This window comes from Synchiropus splendidus, chromosome 16 (assembly GCF_027744825.2).
Source record: "Synchiropus splendidus isolate RoL2022-P1 chromosome 16, RoL_Sspl_1.0, whole genome shotgun sequence".
Lineage (NCBI taxonomy): Eukaryota > Metazoa > Chordata > Actinopteri > Syngnathiformes > Callionymidae > Synchiropus > Synchiropus splendidus.
In genome coordinates, this window is record NC_071349.1 from 12,132,623 (window position 1) to 12,151,446 (window position 18,824).

At 44.8% G+C, this 18,824-nt stretch overlaps 1 protein-coding gene across 3 annotated transcripts in view; it reads left to right on the forward strand.

The window, feature by feature from the left end:
* The first annotated feature begins 437 nt into the window (after positions 1–437).
* meis2a (Meis homeobox 2a) overlaps positions 438–18,824 on the forward strand; it is a 68,204-nt gene continuing 49,817 nt past the window's right edge. For 2 of the 3 annotated variants that reach the window (XM_053845743.1, XM_053845744.1), the window contains exons 1-7: positions 438–1,077; positions 1,358–1,584; positions 2,152–2,293; positions 2,424–2,474; positions 2,951–3,001; positions 3,151–3,300; positions 12,751–12,865. In XM_053845743.1, coding sequence (XP_053701718.1) covers positions 1,066–1,077; positions 1,358–1,584; positions 2,152–2,293; positions 2,424–2,474; positions 2,951–3,001; positions 3,151–3,300; positions 12,751–12,865 — 748 coding nt within the window. In that variant the 5' untranslated portion in view covers positions 438–1,065. The remainder of the gene's footprint in view (positions 1,078–1,357; positions 1,585–2,151; positions 2,294–2,423; positions 2,475–2,950; positions 3,002–3,150; positions 3,301–12,750; positions 12,866–18,824) is intronic. The other variant, XM_053845745.1, reaches the window with a different exon arrangement.

An 18,824-nucleotide genomic window follows, 5' to 3' on the forward strand; every position in this document is an offset into this window, starting at 1 on the left:
TGGCTCATATTTACACTTTCAAGGTTTCAATCTGCTGCTTTAAAATGGCGTTTAAATATTGAAGACGCGTGTGGATAAATGTTTATGAACGTGAAGTTGTTTATTTATACGTCAACTGAAAGAGACGAGGAAATATAAAAGTGCCACAAAGTGAAATAAAAGAGTATGAATCTGAGGCACATCTTTCCTCAGATGGGTCGAGACTGTCTCCGAGTTAAACGTTCAGAAAATGGCTGCTTGGTTTTATTCTGCCGTGCGTAAACGCAATCTGCAGTTTTCAAGTTTGCAAGGAAGAAAAAAAAAAGTTCCCCTCTTTCTGCTTTTCGAGGTGGAACTGGGGTGGGAGTGAGGAGTTTGGGGTTCTGCATATCTCTCTGGTCTCTCCTCTCTGTTTGGTGGAGCTGCTGCAGGACTGGCTCTGGCCACCGCCACTTCCGGGATCCGTCATCTCATTCGCCCACCGCTCAGCGCTGCGATCTGCCTCTGTTTCTATAAGCAAGCAAGCAGCCAACCTGCCAACACTCGCTGACACTCACTCATCTCTGTCTCGCCAGATAGACCTACAGGGGGGGATCGGATCGGAACGGAACCGAACGCTGAGATCCGAATCTTTCTCTTTTTTTTCTCCTACTTTTGCTGCGCCGAGCGGCGACGACAATAAAAACCAAGATAGCGATCTGGAGCCTTGCGGAGCTGCGGACTTTGTTGCGGGATGAAAACGGACTAAAACAGATTGAAGATCATCAGCGACCGTCATTCATTCATTACCTTGACAACCTCTGGCTATGATTGACAGCTGGAGTGGCAAAAAGCCATGAGAGACGACAGTTTAGTTACATGCAGGTTGTTGATGGGCCGATTGTAACCTTCACTTTTGTTTGGCGCAGTTTTCTTTTTGTTTGTTTTCTGCGACAAGTCCAGAGAAAACAGGGGGAGAACTCTCCGACGCGACGGCGTCTTCCCGGAGAATTGGCAAAGTTGGAAAAAGCGCGGAGGAATCTTAAATCACTAAAGCTGGGATTTTAAACTCGCGGCAGATCCAGGAGGTTATTGGAGCGCAGCCTCATGGCGCAAAGGGTAGGTTCTCGTTCCTCACTAACATCTTCATATGCAGTGTTCTTTTTTTTTTTTTTTTTTCGTATGGGGAGGTATCGATAATTTACAAACTATTGCGCTCAGTCTGCGTGTGTGTCTGCGGCAGCAGCTGCGCCTCCGACTTTCCTCCTCAAACTAAAAATGTTTTTGGTAATTTCTCTCACACACACGCACGCACTTTATTTCATTTTTAGGCACTTTGGTGCGCGTTAAACAAAAGATGAAGCTTCATTCTTCCTTCTCTTGACTTTTGTCCCTCCAGTACGATGAGCTGGCCCACTACGGTGGGATGGACGGCGTCTCGGCGTCCATGTACGGGGACCCGCACGCGCCCCGGCCGCTTCCCCAGGTCCACCACCTCAACCACGGACCCCCGCTCCACGCCAGCCAGCACTACGGAGCCCACGCTCCGCACCCGAACGTCATGCCCACCAGCATGGGCTCCGCTGTCAACGACGTTTTAAAGAGGGATAAAGATCAAATTTATGGGTAAGAGCTGGACCCAGCCTCGTTTTCCGAACTCCAGTTTCGCTTTTTTTTGGAAACCTATCAGGACCTGAACTTCACACACTTGAGTCTATAAGAAACTAACTTAAAAATAGAGATTTTTTTTAACTATTGGATATAAAAATCACTCTTTAAATTAAATAAAAGTTTATTGGAGTCAGAGGAAATAAACACACCACACACCTTTTAAATACTGAAATTTAAATTGAAATGTTTTACTATTTAAGTATTTCCTTTTGATACGCGGATCAAAACTATTTTTTCTTTATTTGTTATTTAAATTTAATTAAAAAGTAGATCAATTATAGTACTATCTACTGATATATTGAATGGGTGTTTCCATAAAGAACAGTTTATATTTCGTTACTGACTAACACTGTGAACTTATGGAGCGTTTATTGAGGTGCTCTAAAATGATTTAGGGTCAATAAAATCCGCGCAATTGGACCGTGCCAGAAACTAGAAGGAGAATTAAAACAGTTTGAAATGAAGACCGAGCGAGTGTGGTTGCGGGTCCGTGTGCTCAGGTTGTGTCTCTCTCGCCTCCAGTCACCCACTATTCCCACTGCTCGCACTGGTTTTTGAGAAGTGCGAGTTGGCGACGTGCACACCGAGGGAGCCCGGCGTGGCAGGCGGGGACGTCTGCTCCTCCGACTCCTTCAACGAGGACATCGCGGTCTTTGCCAAACAGGTCCATATATACATATATACATACACACACCGTTTGGATTCATGAGGCGCAAACGCACTCTCAGACGAACCGAGTGTGTGTGTTCTGTTTCATGCTGTCCAACTCACTTCCACTAACTTCTGGCTTTCAGGTTCGAGCAGAGAAACCTTTATTTTCATCAAACCCAGAGTTGGATAATTTGGTGAGTGTCACACATCTTCATTAAACGAGCTTAAGTTTTAGTGCGGTTTAAATAAGAGCGCTTACTTCATAGTATGATCAAAATACAGGCACAATTTATACCACCAATTTTACCTTCAGCAAACTCCTTTTTTAAATTATTATTATTATGAAGAGAAAATGGTGCACTCAGATTGCTGTTCAACACGATAATCTCAATTAATCTAATTTGAATTAATCGGGCTCCTGCGTGGGCGTCTGCTGCTGCGCACATGAATATGTGCATGTAAAAATGTGCAGAGACTTTTGCGTGCATGTGTGCACCGAGGTTTGGTTCTTGAAAAGTGTGCACGTTAATTGAAGACTAAATAAAAAAAGGGTTTTTTTTATATTTAATTTTCAAATCGCGCGTCCAAATCAGAAATATACAGACGCACTGTATATTTGTGCAATGAAAAAATGAATTTAAGTGACGTGTTTTCACGTTTTTTTTTGCAGATGATTCAAGCCATACAAGTATTACGGTTTCACCTCCTGGAATTAGAAAAGGTAATTATGGATATTCATTTGATCAAGTCAAGTTCACGTGATGGTTTCAGATCGATCCGCTGCCGTTGGAACTTGTTGCTTCATCCTCCAGGGGGTCGTCAGCTGCTCCGTTCTGGATCACTAAAGTTTTGATTTTTTTTTTTGTCAAGGTCCATGAGCTGTGCGACAATTTTTGCCACCGGTACATCAGCTGTTTAAAAGGAAAAATGCCAATAGATCTAGTTATTGACGAGCGGGACGGCAGCTCCAAGTCGGATCACGAGGAACTTTCGGGATCATCGACGAACCTCGCAGATCACGTGAGTGAAACTATATATTTTTAAAATATATATATATATATCTTCTCTCTGCGCATGCGCCGCTGTCAGCTGGCTGATAAAACGCGATCGGTGTTTGAATTCAGAACATTTATAATTAAACGCCGCCGCCGCCGCCTGTGACGAGTTGCTGCTGTGACGTCATCTGTTTGGGGCTCGCTGGTGACCTCGGCCCACTGAGCATGCTCTGTTTTCCATCGAAGGTCAAAAGCTAAATGTGACACAAAAGACGTGGTTATTGTAGTAGTCTTCAGATCAGGGCTAGTCATGTGTGTGTGAGGCTGTGGCGCCGCCAAAACATTTGTGGTGTAAACCCACGGCCACTGCGTCAAAGGTGGATTATTAACGCTTCTGACGTAGGTATATTTTGATACGTTTCTGTGTCGTCGGCTGAGACGTCATTTTGGAACCAAACGAAACTTTAAAGTGTCATTTTATACGTCTTAATACGATACAGCCACTTCATGGCTGTGAGGAAACCACGAGTGGTTGCCAATAATGTGACCTAAATCATTATTATGATCCATAATTGACGTTAGCATTCGCTAAAGTAGCACTGCTAGCACGGTGGTTGGCAGAAAAGATGACGTCACGTATTATTAAAACGTCAGTACATTTCATATTTGGGTGTTTATAAACCTTATGAACGTTGTAGAATATTAGCACGACTTTAACTTTACCTTCAACTTGAAGAGTTGTGGAGTATTTTTAATTATCTGTAGTGAATGTCCAGCTCATAAAGAAGAGAAACATGCTGCAGCTGTGTGTGTGTTTCCTCTCATACAAGTATTGTTGTGTCTCCCTGGAGAGAGGTTGTGTGTAAATGGCAGCAGCTGAATGTAGGAGGAACATTAACGCTTGAAGATGATCAACATTTTCACTGTGGCTTCTGATCATTTTTGTACCGTTCATCTTTGCCCATGAAGGATTATCTACTTGTGTGTTTGCTTGCATTTGCTGTGGGTCTTCAGAGACATGTAGGTTAATTGATAACTTGTAATTGCTCACATTAATGTTAGCGTCTGAAGATAAAGATGGCTGTTTGGTGTGAGTGAAATGGGAGAGTTATGCAGACTGGGATTATAGCGGGGTATCAGCAGTAATCTGTAGCTCTGGGCTAATATTTAAGAGAGTCTTTATATCTGCACACTTGTGTGTCTGGGTGCGCTGCTGCAGAGCAGAAGAAAGTGCTGCGATCCAGCTCAAAGTCTTCAAGTTCAGCAGGCATGTGAGGTCGGTGTGCAGAGAGCGTCCTCGGCTGTTGATGTTAATGTGTTTAATTGTTTGCTATTGATTGAAGCCGGCTTCCCTCTGCAGTCTCTTTATGGCTGCAGGCTCCATAACGCTGAATTCAATTATATGCACCTGAAGTACAGTGGCTTTAAATCCCTGCATCGATCCCCCTGGTTTAAACTCTGCCTTCCCCTCCTAATAAACTCTTTTGCTGGGTATCACTGAGGCGATGTGAGGCAAGCTAATGTCAGAAAGTCACAGGCGCCCAGGACCCGCTGCAGGCCCGGCTCCTGCTCCGGGCTGAGGCAGCCTTGCAGCAGAAATGGGGCATGCTGTTGTTTACGCTGTGGAGATTAGATAAACTGGCTGTTTAGCTTCACGGCAGATGTTTGATACTCAAGACAGTAGTTACCAGTGCGCACGTGACCCGGACATTGAAATCATTAGAAGAATTAGACGTGCCAACAGAGGAGCACCAGTAAACCAGGAGGGCGACGTTCATCATGAAGTCATTTGGAGTGACCACCTCATTAGGTATTTAACTTTTGAGGGATTTATTTGAGCTTTTATTGCACCTGATAGCTGGCGGAAGTTATTTCTCCTTCTGTTTGAGCAGCTTGTGTTGTTGCAGTGTGACCGAAGCAGGTTTGTGAGGAGAGCCGTGTCAGCAATTCAGCCTTCTTATCCACGAGACTTGAAGACTATTGCGTTTAGCATTGTTAGCTTTCATCAGCGCTGTTTCGAGGTGGCCATTTTCGGACGTGCTTTAGCTCAGGGCTCAGCTGAGCTGTGAGCTGCTCCAAGAACACAGTGGAAGTGGTTGCACTGTCTGACATTGAGAATATAATATTATGATTTTTAAAAATAAAATGAAAGATTATTAGACAGTTGATGCATAAAAATGTATTTTTAGAACAGGCGTCAGATCTTCATTGATAGTGGCAACCTGTAGCTGAAACTGTTCTAGTTTGGACTCAAGTTTAATTGACAATGTTAAATCAGTTTTAAGTCTTTCAAATAACAGAAAAAAACACATTTCTATTAAATTAGATTGAAGTGCTTCCTGAGGTGTCACATGACTCAAATGATTCTGCGATTGAAATAAAGTTTATATATCAGAAACTTATTCAAAACTTATTAAATAGGATCCATTTTTTTGTTGCAGTAAATGTTGCAACAAGAGCTCACGTTTTTAGACCCGTGTTTCACTTAAAACGGTGATTAAATCATGAGTATTTTTAAAGCTAATATCATTTTTCACTCTGCTGTAAATTTAAGTAAAAAGTCTTCCCACCACTTCCTGTGTTTTTAGCTGTTACAGAATGAAATTTTTACTTTGCAAAACGGTCAGTGTATCACATGTAAACAGAGCTACGTGCGGAATATTCCATAAGAAGCTAATGCAAACATGTAATTATATAAGCCCTAATATGTGCCGCGTCTTTACTTGTTTGCTCTCCAGCTTCTCTGCTGCTGCTGCAGGTTTCCACTCACACACTGTTGTTGTTTCATTCACTCATCCGTCTCTATTTCATGACCGACTTCCGTCATGTAGTTAGAAATGCTAATCCAGCCGGTCGGAGTCTCTCACCTCCGTTTTTTTTCTGCTGTGATATGCATTTTTTATGAAGGGCCTGCGGCTACATCTCATTTGGTGAAAGTTGGTTTTTCTGGAGATGATGAGGCTCTTGGCGGTGAAGGGGGGAGTGTTTTCATGTCTTCCCCTCTCCCCCTCACCTGACAGTGCGGCATAATAAGCCCAGTTTTATTTACACTTGAATGCAGCATTGTCTTAGAGATGATTGGATTATGGTTGAGTGAGAATGGGGATGAGGCCTCGCTGACACTGTTGATATCCCTTATTGCTGGCGGTGACTGTCTCAACCGCGCAGGCCACCCAAGGCTTCCTATCCCCCCTCATGTCAGCCCCGCTAAAAGAAGAAGCAAATATGAATGTGATGGCATGTTGGGAGCGTTGAAGAGGAAAAACACAGAGAGGCGCTGATGGCTGATTTTCAAACCGTGTAAAAATGAACTCAAGTGGCAGAACTAACAAGCGTCACAGCAAAGGCGCATTCATATATTTACCTTCTGCCATTTTCTTATCTAGTTAAAACAGAGTTACACAGTTTAAAAGTGTACACATAAAAAAAAAAATCCAGCCTTATATTTAATCATAATATAATTTAGAAGTGTGACCCAACAATAAGGACAAAACTTTTTTTTTTAATCATTAAATTATTTGGTTTTCCAGATTTTTTCAGATAAACAAAAAGTTTTTAAATTAATTGTTAAAACCTTAAAAACCTTTTTCAGTAATTTCATCATGATCACTGTTTAAATAAACAAAACATACTTTTATGGTTTTAAACAGTACTTTTTGTTTAACTGGAATTTGATACACAAAACCTCTGAGTTTACGTGTGAACTGTATATATTTTTTCCATGACATATAAATATGGGAAATGTCAATATTCATGAATGATACTTGTCAGTAAATAAATACATTTATTCGAGAGTGTTTACATTGTGATTTCAAATTAAGAATATATACTAAGATTATATATTCTATTGCTTAAATGCTTTGCTTTATTTAATTTAACAATTAAAAGAAAAACTTCGAACGACGGTTGTGTAAAGGAAGGTCGATGTGTGTGTGTGTGTGTCTCCACACTCTTGTCTTTTAATTAAAGAATAAAATGTCCTTCTCGTCTGTGCACAGTCCAATTAGGAAGCCAAAGAGAATTAGCAGTGTCTGAATATTATCTGTTCTAATGAATTAGCTTTTGTGTCTCGCACTGATGAAGACTTTTCATGAATCTCGCTGCTACCAGATTAGTCGTACGCACGTCCTCGCCTTTGTTTTCCCTCGGGGAGCGATAGTGGCGGCCACATAGACCAGCTTATCTGGAGCTGGGAGGGAAACGGAGTTGGAGGGAAGTGACCGAAACATTCACGTGTGTGTGTGTGTGGGTGTGTGTTTGTGGACCAGGTGACGGATGGAGTTATTTTTAACAACACACCAATGTTCTGACTCTTTAACTGAAGTTTAATTAAATTTTTAAATTGACATTTCAGCTTCAGTCACTGTTTAGTTTGTGACTATAACTGACACCACAACACTTTGTCCAATGACTTAAGGTGCTGTAACTTGAAGTGGAGGTCGATCACTGTAACAATAGCTTGTCACTGTAAGCTAAGAAGTTTGACGTCAACAGCTAAAACCCCAGTCCGCGACCATCGTGGAAATGAACTTTTTTTTTTTGAGTCATCATCCTTGTCTTGAGTTTACATTTCTGAATCAGCTTGTTTTCTGTTGAGAGGTTTGTTAAGGAAGTAGACGTGAAAGTGTTGTTCCACAAGTGTTGCCGGTTCTGTTGAGCTTGTCCTGCTCTTGTATGTCACTATATACAGCCACACACACACACGCACACACACACACTCTCTCTCTCTGTGTGTCTGCGGCCTTGCAGCCCTCGGGCCGAGCCGACCTGCTGAACCGTGGAATTTCTCCGTTTTGGAGGTTTTCTAATTCAACTAGCGGCTCTCTCCTGGGGCCGGCAGCGTCTCTGTCTCTCTCCTCGGTGGGGAAATAAGGCAGCGTCGACTCCACTTCTCCGGCTGACAACTGTTTTGTGATGCTGGGATGTCTCGCCTTACATTTCCTATTTGATTAGTGCTCAGAGGCAGAGCCCTGTCGGGAGCATATCTAATCATCGCTACTGTGGCTAAGCTCACTTGTTGCTTATTCCCATAAAGGGCTTCTGTAAATGACGGCAATAAAAAACAGTTGCTACATGCATATATCTGATTTCACACGGGGAAGTAGGACATATGGGTAATGACAGTGCAGCGAGATGCGTGTTTAAGAGTCGTCGGTGAAATCCAGGTTTTTAGGTTCTGAGAGTGGAATTACGTCTTATGACTAGTCGGTTTTTTATTTGTTGCGACGATGAGCTGAAGCCTCTACTCGCGTTGTACTTCCAAGTCATCTTGCTTAAGGACACGTCTAGTTCAACTGTGGTTGTTGACAAACATACAGTTGATATTGTCCTACGAAAGGTTACCTGTGTAGATTGTAAGCAAAGATAGCACAACTAGAAGACTCGTGAAATTCAACAAAGCATTCCTCAGCAATAAATCACCAGAACAGGTTGTACACACACAACACACACCTCTCTTTACAACGACAAATCCTTGATTACAACATCAGATGAACCAACACAAAGTACGATATACAACGTAGCGCCAACTGAACAAACAGTAGCTCAACCAACAAATCAGAGACAACAAAATACGTTGCTCAGTAGTGAGAAAACACAATGGAAAACCTGAACAAATCACTTCATCAACAAACTACTAGCAACATATTTTGACACTCTGTCAACACAACTTTAGAAATGAACTAAACAATAAATCATCAATGAACAACAACCCTCTATAACAAACTACTAAACTCAAAAACAAAACCTTTGAAACCCTAACATAAAATATACATCAGAAAATACCACCTTAATACCACAACATATTCTTAAAAACAAGTCAATAAAAATATTTTAATGTTCGTAATTACTGTACTGTACTGTATAGTGTAACTAATAATTACATCAACTACCAGTTACGTTTTACTGAAAGTGTTAAAATTGGGGTGAATCATGTCCCGACGCCCAGTTAAAAGTGCAGTTCCACACCCGTTGGTGAATTATTAGCAGCTGAGTGAGTGCGTGTTTATGTGGCAACTGATTGTGGTGTAGTAAACACTCACCTACACTCTTCCACTGTGTATAATTACACTCCTCAAACGTGTTGCTGCTTCTTTTTTTTTTCCTGTTGATTCCACAATGTGCCTCCAAACGTCAGCTGTGGTTTTGATTTATGGTCCTGAGTGTGTGTTTGTGGTGCGTCAGCGGTTCTGAATATGTTCAGCCGCTCACGACATCGACTGATTCCTTCTCCAGGGGAGTTTGAGGGAAATTCAATGATGCCGCTGAATCAATTTTGGCCGCGATTCCAGGGGAGTTAGGCAGACAGGTGTGTGCAGATGATGAAGCAGGGACCTCCTCCTCGTCCTCGTCCTCGTCCTCGTCCTCCCACAGACCTTCTCTCGCCTATATTTTAATTACAACTTGTATCATCAGTTGCAGGTTGCTCACCCCTCCAAACTGCAAAGTCCCTAGAGACCCTCCTTCCCTTGTATCTTATTGTCTATCTGTGTGCGACGTTATTGCCCGCGCATGTGTGTCTACTCTTTCTCTTTAACACAATTAGTGAGGAGCACGGCGTGAACCAGGCTTGACTCCTAATTATATCCATCTTTGGGGAATAGTCACATGACCCTGTGGGCCTTTTCCCTCCGTTTTATCCTCAATTTTCTTATTTTGCTGCGGATTGAAGACGACTGTTTGACTTTTTGTGTTACAACTTGTTTGAACTTTATCAGACCCACAGGGCTGGTGGCAGAATGTTTGTGTTGTTCAGCCATATCTGGCAGAGGCGGCCATAAATAATTCATGCGGAGGAAGACGGCTTTTGTCGCGGAAAGTTAACTCATGTTTGTCGTCTTTGTTTGTGGATCTCAGCAGACATGGGGTTGTTAAACACATACATGTATTCATGTGGTGCTGACTTTATGTAATCAGGCAGAGAAAAGAGAAACATTTACAATCCCAGAAGGCAGAAACCTATTTACTTACATTTTCTTTGTATTCCTGCACAGTCACAACTGGCATTTGTACACCAAGCCAAGGCATATTTTGGTCAACTGCTATTCCTTCATGCCCACTTGTGTGTGATTGAACATCTTAAAGTTACAAGAAAGGTTTCTCTTTGCTCGTGTAGGCTATAATGTGAGCAGAGTGGTCCAAGAATCGACCCCTGTGGCGCCCCTTTGACACGAAAAGCAAGCCATTTTTTCACTCAAGACCTCATTTATCCCTGATAGAATATTATGTTTCATATTGTTTGTGCCCTCTAGGAAGCAAACTCTCTGCACACGAGCCCATTAAAGCCCAGCGGTTTAAATCACAGCCAAATATCATTCCCTTTAACGCCATTAACCGAGGTGTGTTTGAATTTAATTCAGTGCCAGCACCATTAAAAATGACACATTACTCTGTAATGATAGCTAAATTAAGTCCTATCGATTGAGCCGTTGCATTAAAACCAAGCTGTGGCCGCTGCCGAAGGAGAGAGAAAGTGAGGGGGAGAGGGAGAGCAGCAGCTCTTCACGTCACGCTGGTGGGTTCCTCCTCGTGAAAGGAAGTTGAAGCCGGTCATTTTCTCGGAACAATAACAGCCGTTCAGAGTGAACTCCTCTTAAGTACATCCATTCTGAGTTTTATTTCCCTCTGTGTTCATATGGCCAAGATAGAATTTAAGTGTTTGGAGGAGGCTCACCCACATCAGTCATTTAGCCCAGCAGGCCACGAGTGGAGAGGAACAGCACGTTGCTGTAACAACAGCATGCTCTGCACTCCAGACGCGTTGATCTGAGAGCCCCCCGAAATCCACCGTTGCTCTCAGAGGAGCGATGCTTTCCCTTCAGCTGCTGACACTACGATGGGCTTCGAATGCTCTCTCTGGATCCTGATGTTGAAAACATGCACACTCAATATGGGAAACACTTCAGCTGCGACTCGATGGGTTTAAGAAAACAAACGCACAGACTAAAGGGACGAGTATGTCTGTCACCCCGAGGCAGCTACTGCCTCCGCTTCCCCCTGCTCCCCTGGCACTGCACTGCCTGTCCTCCCGCTGAACAACTTACTCTGACTGGGCCAGTGTCGGGCCCGTCCGCCTCCTCTCTGGTCGTGAAAAGTTCAACAACACTCAGAGAGTTAAAAACACTCAGTCTTTTTTGGAGTCCTTCACGGCTTGTATATTTTCCTTCAGTTTTCATATCGATGTATAATTTTGTGAAAGAGAGAAACCCAAAAGTAGGAACTGAGAAGTGGGTTGAGGTTTTGTGGGAAGTCTGGGTGAAGGCCTGAGTTTGTTTGGCACAAGTTTCGGGTGAGGAGGTTTGTCTCTCCGGGGACTTGAACATTGCTATACTTGATTTGTGGAGCTGTGCTGGGTTTTATGATTAAATCCATGCAAGCTAGTCTGCTGAATGGTGGGTGACGTGATGTCTGTTTGCTAGGTATCTGGTAGACAACACTTGTCGATGGTTTGTCACCTTTGAATGGGGGTCTTGAGAATACCTGAAGCCAGAGTGAATTTTCACTTAGAAAGCAGAGCCAATAATCTCAGCAGTGTCATGGAGAGATGCCAAACAATATCAGTAAGTCACTTATTCATGCCTCTATTAAGATGTTGCGCTCACACTATTGTTGACCAACACTGATGCTCTGTTCTAGGCTGTCATTACCCCAGCTTCCTGTTTATATTCATCCCTTTTCCACTGCCCTCTCCTCTTTTGAAAGCACTGGTTTTTCTGGCTGGAGTTGAAGACGGGGCAACTTGAGCGACACGAGCAGTCTGTGTGTTGATTGAACTTGTATGTTTGTCGTAAGTGACGTGATCGCTCGATGAATGGCGGAGGAAATGCCACCTCTCGCCTGCCTTCATGTGCCACTGATAATGCCCTTCCTGCACCCTCCAAAATTCCTGTTTCCCAGCACGGCAGAAAGAATGACGCGGAGCCAGAGTGGGGCCGGAGGAGATGTTTCTGGATCACTTTAGTTGCTGTGTATATAAAAGTCTGTGTTTATGCTTTGTAGCCTATTATGTCATTAGCATGTGTGTCTGTGCGTGGGCCTCTGTGGGCGTCAACACATCTCTGGCAGATTAGCAAGAGAATCACTGTCATGTCTTATTCTGCTCTCTGACAGTGGAGATGATTAATGGCGTCTGTGGTGGGTTTGGACTTCCACCTCGGTATTCAACACCGGAAGTCTCAGTCGGCGATGGTATAAACAAACGCCAGGCTGCGCCATATGTGTTTGGACGATTACTCATAAGAGCTCATCTCAAGAATCTGATGCAACATTAACGGCGCAGCGATTTGCTCTCATGCATTAATAAGAACCTCTGATTGCTGTGTTTTGACTTCTCGCCAGCTGCTGCGGTGCATCACCGATCACCACTACTGTCCCGCGTGGTTGTCACATCCTCACGCTCTCTTCCTTTCTCTCTCCTCCTGCAAATCTTCCTGGTTCTGCGGTCGGGAATGGGACGGATGCCTCTTTCGAACCACAGAACCCGGCGTCCTGGAGAGATCACGATGACGCCGTTTCCACGCACTCAGCGGGCACGCCGGGGCCTTCCAGCGGCGGCCATGCCTCACAGAGCGGCGACAACAGCAGCGAGCAAGGTGAGTCAGCACTGGAACGGCCTGCTTTCTATACCCAGAGATTTACATCCAACTGGATTTCAGAGGATGATGCACCACAAATATATCTATATAACTTCGGTGGCTATCTAAGCTTAACTCCCCTCTTAGGTGAACAAAGTTGTGTTGACCTTAACTTGGGAGAACACCGATGTTCTCTGGTATGTTCAGCAACTCAGCAGCCAAAACTTAAAGCAGCCTAGCAAGAGATCTTCGGTAAATGGAACAGGTCTATTTACGCCGCCGTCCCTCCTGGATTATCCTCTTTTTTGACAGCCGTCCATGTAAACACGCAGTCACGCCTAAAAATGAACACTCTGCTCGCCTGGCTGAGAAACAACTGCGGCAACTCACCACTGTTTCTATTTGAAGAGCTCGACAAAAGCCGGTGATTAATACCGTATTCCTGCCAGTTCTCATTTGAAACCATATTAACTTTGCCGGCTTCTAATTATGCCGCGCCGTTATCTGGAGCTCAACCTGCCAAACTGTAATAAAGCATTTCAAAACAAACGCATTTGAATGTGTTACAGATAGTGTGCGCAAGTCACCGCCATCTGCCTCTTATTTTTGTCACGGTCTGCATCAATTCTGACATGTAAATTTATCACGTGCTGTCGGTGGATTTCAGCGACAAGGCCAGAGCGCCGACACACTGCGAGGTTAAAATTGTTTATTAAATGCAACGCAGAGACAGACGAGGAGCTCCTGGCCTCCTCCATTCTTGTCTCGGCTTGTTTTGAATGCACAGAGATCTGCTTTCACCCGCTCTGTGTGTGTGTGTGCCCTCTGGCAGTGTCCAGGGTTTTGCATGAAATTTCATCACACCGGCTTCCGACACGAGCGCTCAAACACTTAGGATGCACACTTATAGCAGCTGCCTGGCTGGATGGAGCTGCGTGTTGTGTCTGTTGGAGTCGATCGCTTTGCCAATAAGCAATCAAATGTATCGATGGACGCGCTGTGGTGGGACTCTTAAACGTGGCTGACCACAGACTGCCTCTGTGGTTGGAGATGAGCAGCTAGGAATGACTGTTATGGATCTAAATCAGGAGTCTTGGAGTTCATGGTGCTGCACTAGAAAGCTGCTACTTACTTTTACTCACTGGTTTAGGTTCCTACCGTCCACACACCTCACTGGTCCAAGTCAGCTCCCATTGTCTTATTAAGACTGAGATTTCCAGATCTTTTGTTCTTGTTTTTTGTGTTACAAAATCATAATCCCTTTAATACTAACTAAAGTTCTTGAAATACTAAAAAAATATATTTGTGATTTTGACATGGTATTTAAATTTTCGCCTCACCAGAGGGTCATATGCTTCCATCTTGGGCGGCATTTGAAGGTGTAGGTCCTGGACAACAGAGGGCTTTGACAGATGGTGTCAGAGGTCAGGTTTCTTTGCTGTTTGGGAAACTAGAAAACATTGATGACAGCAGACTGATGTTTTATTGCTTTAATCTCCACAATTGCTGCTGAACTGGAGGTAAAGTCTTGAGGAACATGAGATGGAAGGGCAGGGGGAAGACGAAGGGGGCGGGGGGCGAGAGAAGGAGAGAAAGAAATGCACTGCCTATTGATTATCTTACACACATAAGTACAAGTGACCTGTAATCCACAGAGCACTTATCGACTCCCCCACCGTATCCAGTAACAGCCGATCAATACGGACCAAAGACAGTTACGGTACAGACTTCTGCACTGGGCCAAGACGGTCCTGGACTAGATCCGGACCGGGACCGGCGGGTCGTGAAAGTATAGAGTCAAGAGGAGAAAGAAAAATGAGGGTGTTGAGAAGCAAAGGTGGAAGAGTACAGAGAGGGAAAAGCAAACGCGAAGAGAGAGGGCAGCTGATTTAATGGTCTAATGAGGCCGTCCTCCAGCCAGTTGTTTTGTGTGAGGCATGCTCTGACCTTTCGCTTCGCTCGGGAGCCCCGCCGCCTCATTTTTCACATTCTTGCAATTACGTTAACGCTTGAAGCGCTCGCTGACTCCCGACTCTGGCCCTTCCATTCTGACAGAGCCTTCCCTTTCCCCAACCTCTCCACCTTTCCCTCCACGCATGAACTTGCCTCCTATCTCAATACATTTCCACATAAAATTTGCAGTCTACACTCCGAGGTCCGCGGAGAAAATGTGAAATGTGTGTTTCACTTCAGTAATGGGGTCTTTAACAGCTTGGCCCCTGTTAAAAGGGGTGACGATGTGGATCAGTCGTGGGATAGATGAGAGAGGGAAGGAGAGAGCACTTTCCCCGCTGCCAAGAAAAACATCAACTTTCCTCTGCCAGCTTCAATTTTGGACGGTGTGTTGTGCGTAGATTGAAGCGTGGCTAATGTCATGCAACATGCAAATTGTGGACGTCATAATCACGTTTATTTTAAAGCCCCTGAATGCATCACAGGACGCTGGCCATGTGCAGAATTACCTTACACGCGTTTTCGGCTTGTACCTCGGCATGGAGCGTTTCTTTGAACGCAGGCCAACAAGCTATTTAACAAGTGCACAAATATGTATTGCCCGTCTGTGGAATAATTTATTGTCGAGCAGTAAAGCAAGGTGAAGCATGCTTGTAGCTGTCAGCCCAGAGTGCAAGCTGAGGTTCTGGCAGTTAACATAAGCATTTGACTTCAAAACTCTTAAATCCATCTCGAACTGCGGCACCCATCGACCCCCCCCCCTTCTCTTCCCTCCAGCCCCCACCCAACTCTCCACTTCAAAAATATTTATTGTGACACCGACTCTTGCCTGATGAGCTTTTTTCAGGTGAGACGGTTCAGATAACGAACAATCGCTTTTCTGCCTGAGCTGAAACATCATGATGATTAACGGCCTTCTGGAACTTTCCCAAGCTTATCTAGCAACATCAGAGACATCAGTGGCGGGTGGATGAATTAACAAGTCTCAGACGTCGCTCCTCTCCAAGCAGGTGTCCGTCGTCGTGCGTTTGACATTTGAAGCGTGCAGAAGTGAGACTGCTAGCTATTCCTGAAGCTGAGTGCAAACCCTGTCCATCCGAGTGTAGATGGAAGAGGCTCGGGAGAGAAGGGGAAATAAAGCATTTAGTGCATTTTCTCAGCAATTGAACAATCCCCTCGCGCGGCGGATAGACAGACTCCCCAGAGAGACCGAGGCGGAGAGGAATGGGAGCCAGGAGAGGGCTGCACTCCATGATGTTGTGGTACGTTTGTGTGAGTGAAGAAGGGCGTGTGGTGAGCACGCCTGGCCCTGACCAGGGGCCCCGCGCAGCTCAGGCTTTGTGGTTGAGCTCATGAGAGAAGGGTCATTCTTGGTGGGGGCATGACTTCTGCGTCTAACCAGAGAGTCCCGGCATGTACACGGCCTGTTAAATTTGGCGTCTTCCGGACCTTTTTTTTTTTTTTCATAAAACAACACTCGGGGCTGGATAGAGCGAGGAAACTTCTGAAGTATCTGCTAAACACAAGATGGAAGTCATGTTGCAGTTCAGTAGCTGGCTCTCCAGAACTCATCAGCGAGATGCGGCTGTGTGCGCGGGCGCGAGCTAGCTAGCTTCCTCTAAGTGCCTGTTAGAGTTTAATTTAGTGTCGTAATTAAAGCTGAACACTGGCCCATAAACAACAGATAAACAATAAAGCAGACCCAAGCCCTGCTGTTTCATGGCTCTCACACCCAGCTGTTGCAGAACTGATCATTTTTACACACTGCCTCCGCCTCACTTGGGCAACAAGACACTTCCAGAGCTCATCCACGCTGTGTGTTTTGCTCTTCCTCAAGCTGCTGCTCTTCATCCGGCCCTGAAATGACTTTAAAAACAGTGTTGTTGGAAAGTGCCTGGCATCTGTTCTGGTGTGCACATGAACTAAACGCTCCCCTGTCATCTGAACTTTATTCCTGACTGGGTTGTGATTGTAGTAAGAAAACAAATGATCAACTGTTTTTTTTTTTGTCCGCCAAGACAATTTTTCCTGAGAAACGAAATGACGCCTCTTTTCCTCTTCATCAGCTGAGTCAGGTTAGCCTGAAGCTGATAGTGCTGCTAACAGAAATGGTGGTTTAAACCAAATAAACGCCTGTCTCTCAACATTTGGCAAGAGGTATGGAAGGTGCGACCAGCCCTGATGGGCTGCAAGTTCCGCCTGGGTTGATGACAGAAGATAATCAAATATAGGAAGTTTCGGCCATTAAAAATACAGATACACTGACGTCCTCACTGAGTAGTGCTTGGAATCCTCTCGGCAGCGATCGATTGTGCAATATTAAACCCGATCCAGTCATGAATGAACTTGTAGCTTTTGATATAGCCAACAAACAACCGAGCTGCTTGATAACGCTACAGCAGTTTCCCAACGTGTGAGCCAGCTTGAGCCATGTCGCTACACGCCGGCCGAGTCTGCAGCGTCGGTGCAGTGGTTTGTTGGGAAGAGGCAGGGTTATTGTTAAAAGCTGGGAAGAGTTGCTCAGAGGGGCAGGGAGGGGGGCGGCGGAGGTGGAGGGGAGAGAAAACACCGTACAGAGGGGATACTTTCATGATCCCATTAGCATAAGAGAGGCTAAATTATTCATGTGGAGTGCTTAATCTATGGGGAAAAGTATAGTTAATGCACATAGTTTTAAAGCGGATCTCTGCCTGCTCCGACACCGGATTCTTGCTGGATTCAGCATTCACAGGCATTTACGGGAACGGCCGTCGCTCCCCGCTGCACGCGCATACACACCGCACATGTGGGCATTTCTGTACGCCGTTTAATCGCCGCTGCACTTTGCTTCAACATTCTATTTTTCTTCATAAGTCCTTTTCTCATCCTCTCTTTCACTCTTTCCATTTATTCCTCTCCCATCGCTCACACTCCTCTCCGTCTCGCTCGCGGTACCGCAGACTACCTGGCCCTCATCCAAAATGTGATTAAAGAGAATGATCAGCTCGCTCGCCCCCACCTCACTTTCCCCTCTCCTTCTTTCTTTTTTTCACCCTCTTTATCTTGGTCTTGAACCACATTTAAAAGTCTGTCGATTATGATAAATGCAAAAAAAAAAAAAAAAAAAGAAAGTCGTTGCTGCTTGCGTCCATATGTCCGCTCTTGGTTTTACTCTCCCGGCATCAAGGCTGGTCCCTCTGGTCCGTAATCACGAACAGGCCTCTCGGTTGGCCCGGCCCGGCCCAGCCGGGTTTTGCTTGGCCGGGAGCTGGGTTCTTTGCAGGAGGAAGGGCATATTAACTGGGTCAGTCTAATGTGCAAACTAGTGTTTGGAGAACACAGGAAAGAAATTACCCAGATTATTCTGACAGCAGCCGAGGAGAATTTCAGTTTTGGGCCATTAACGTAAAGCTTCAGGGAGATTTTATGAATTCAGGCCTCTTCAGATGAGGACCCGCTTATCTTGGAGCGATGAGAGAAAGCTCTCACTCGCAGTGTTTTCTATGTATCATACGTTTGTCAAGAAGCACCATTTATAGGTGATTTAACCTGTGGAGCGCAGACAAATGCCCCTCTGAAATGCCCTCGAGTGTTTCAGTGTGAAAGCGTGTGGGTCAGTTGGAAGGTTTGAATCAAACTTTTGTGCTGCATAATGCCTTTAAATGCTCCTTCAACGCACTCCATATCAATGTTTGTCAGCTTAGTTTGCACCTTCATGACCAAACAACACTGAAAATGAAGATGTTTGCTCATTGTTCTGAGGGTTTACACACCCATGTTCCGCTGCTTACTCAAGTGCACACGCTGGTGATGTCGAGTGCACAGGGGTCTGATGTAATATGGCTAAAAGGGATTGGAGCACATTCCCCGAAGGGCATCATCACACCCATTAATGCCGCCACTTCTTTACATTCACGAGGATGACAGCGCTCCGCTCTTCAGAGGGAGACTGTTTGCGCTGGAAATTTTCTGTTTTGTTTCAGTGCCTGAAGGGGTCAGCCAAGAAGTCACCCTTTAAGAGGTGATAATCCAATTCCTCCAGTCC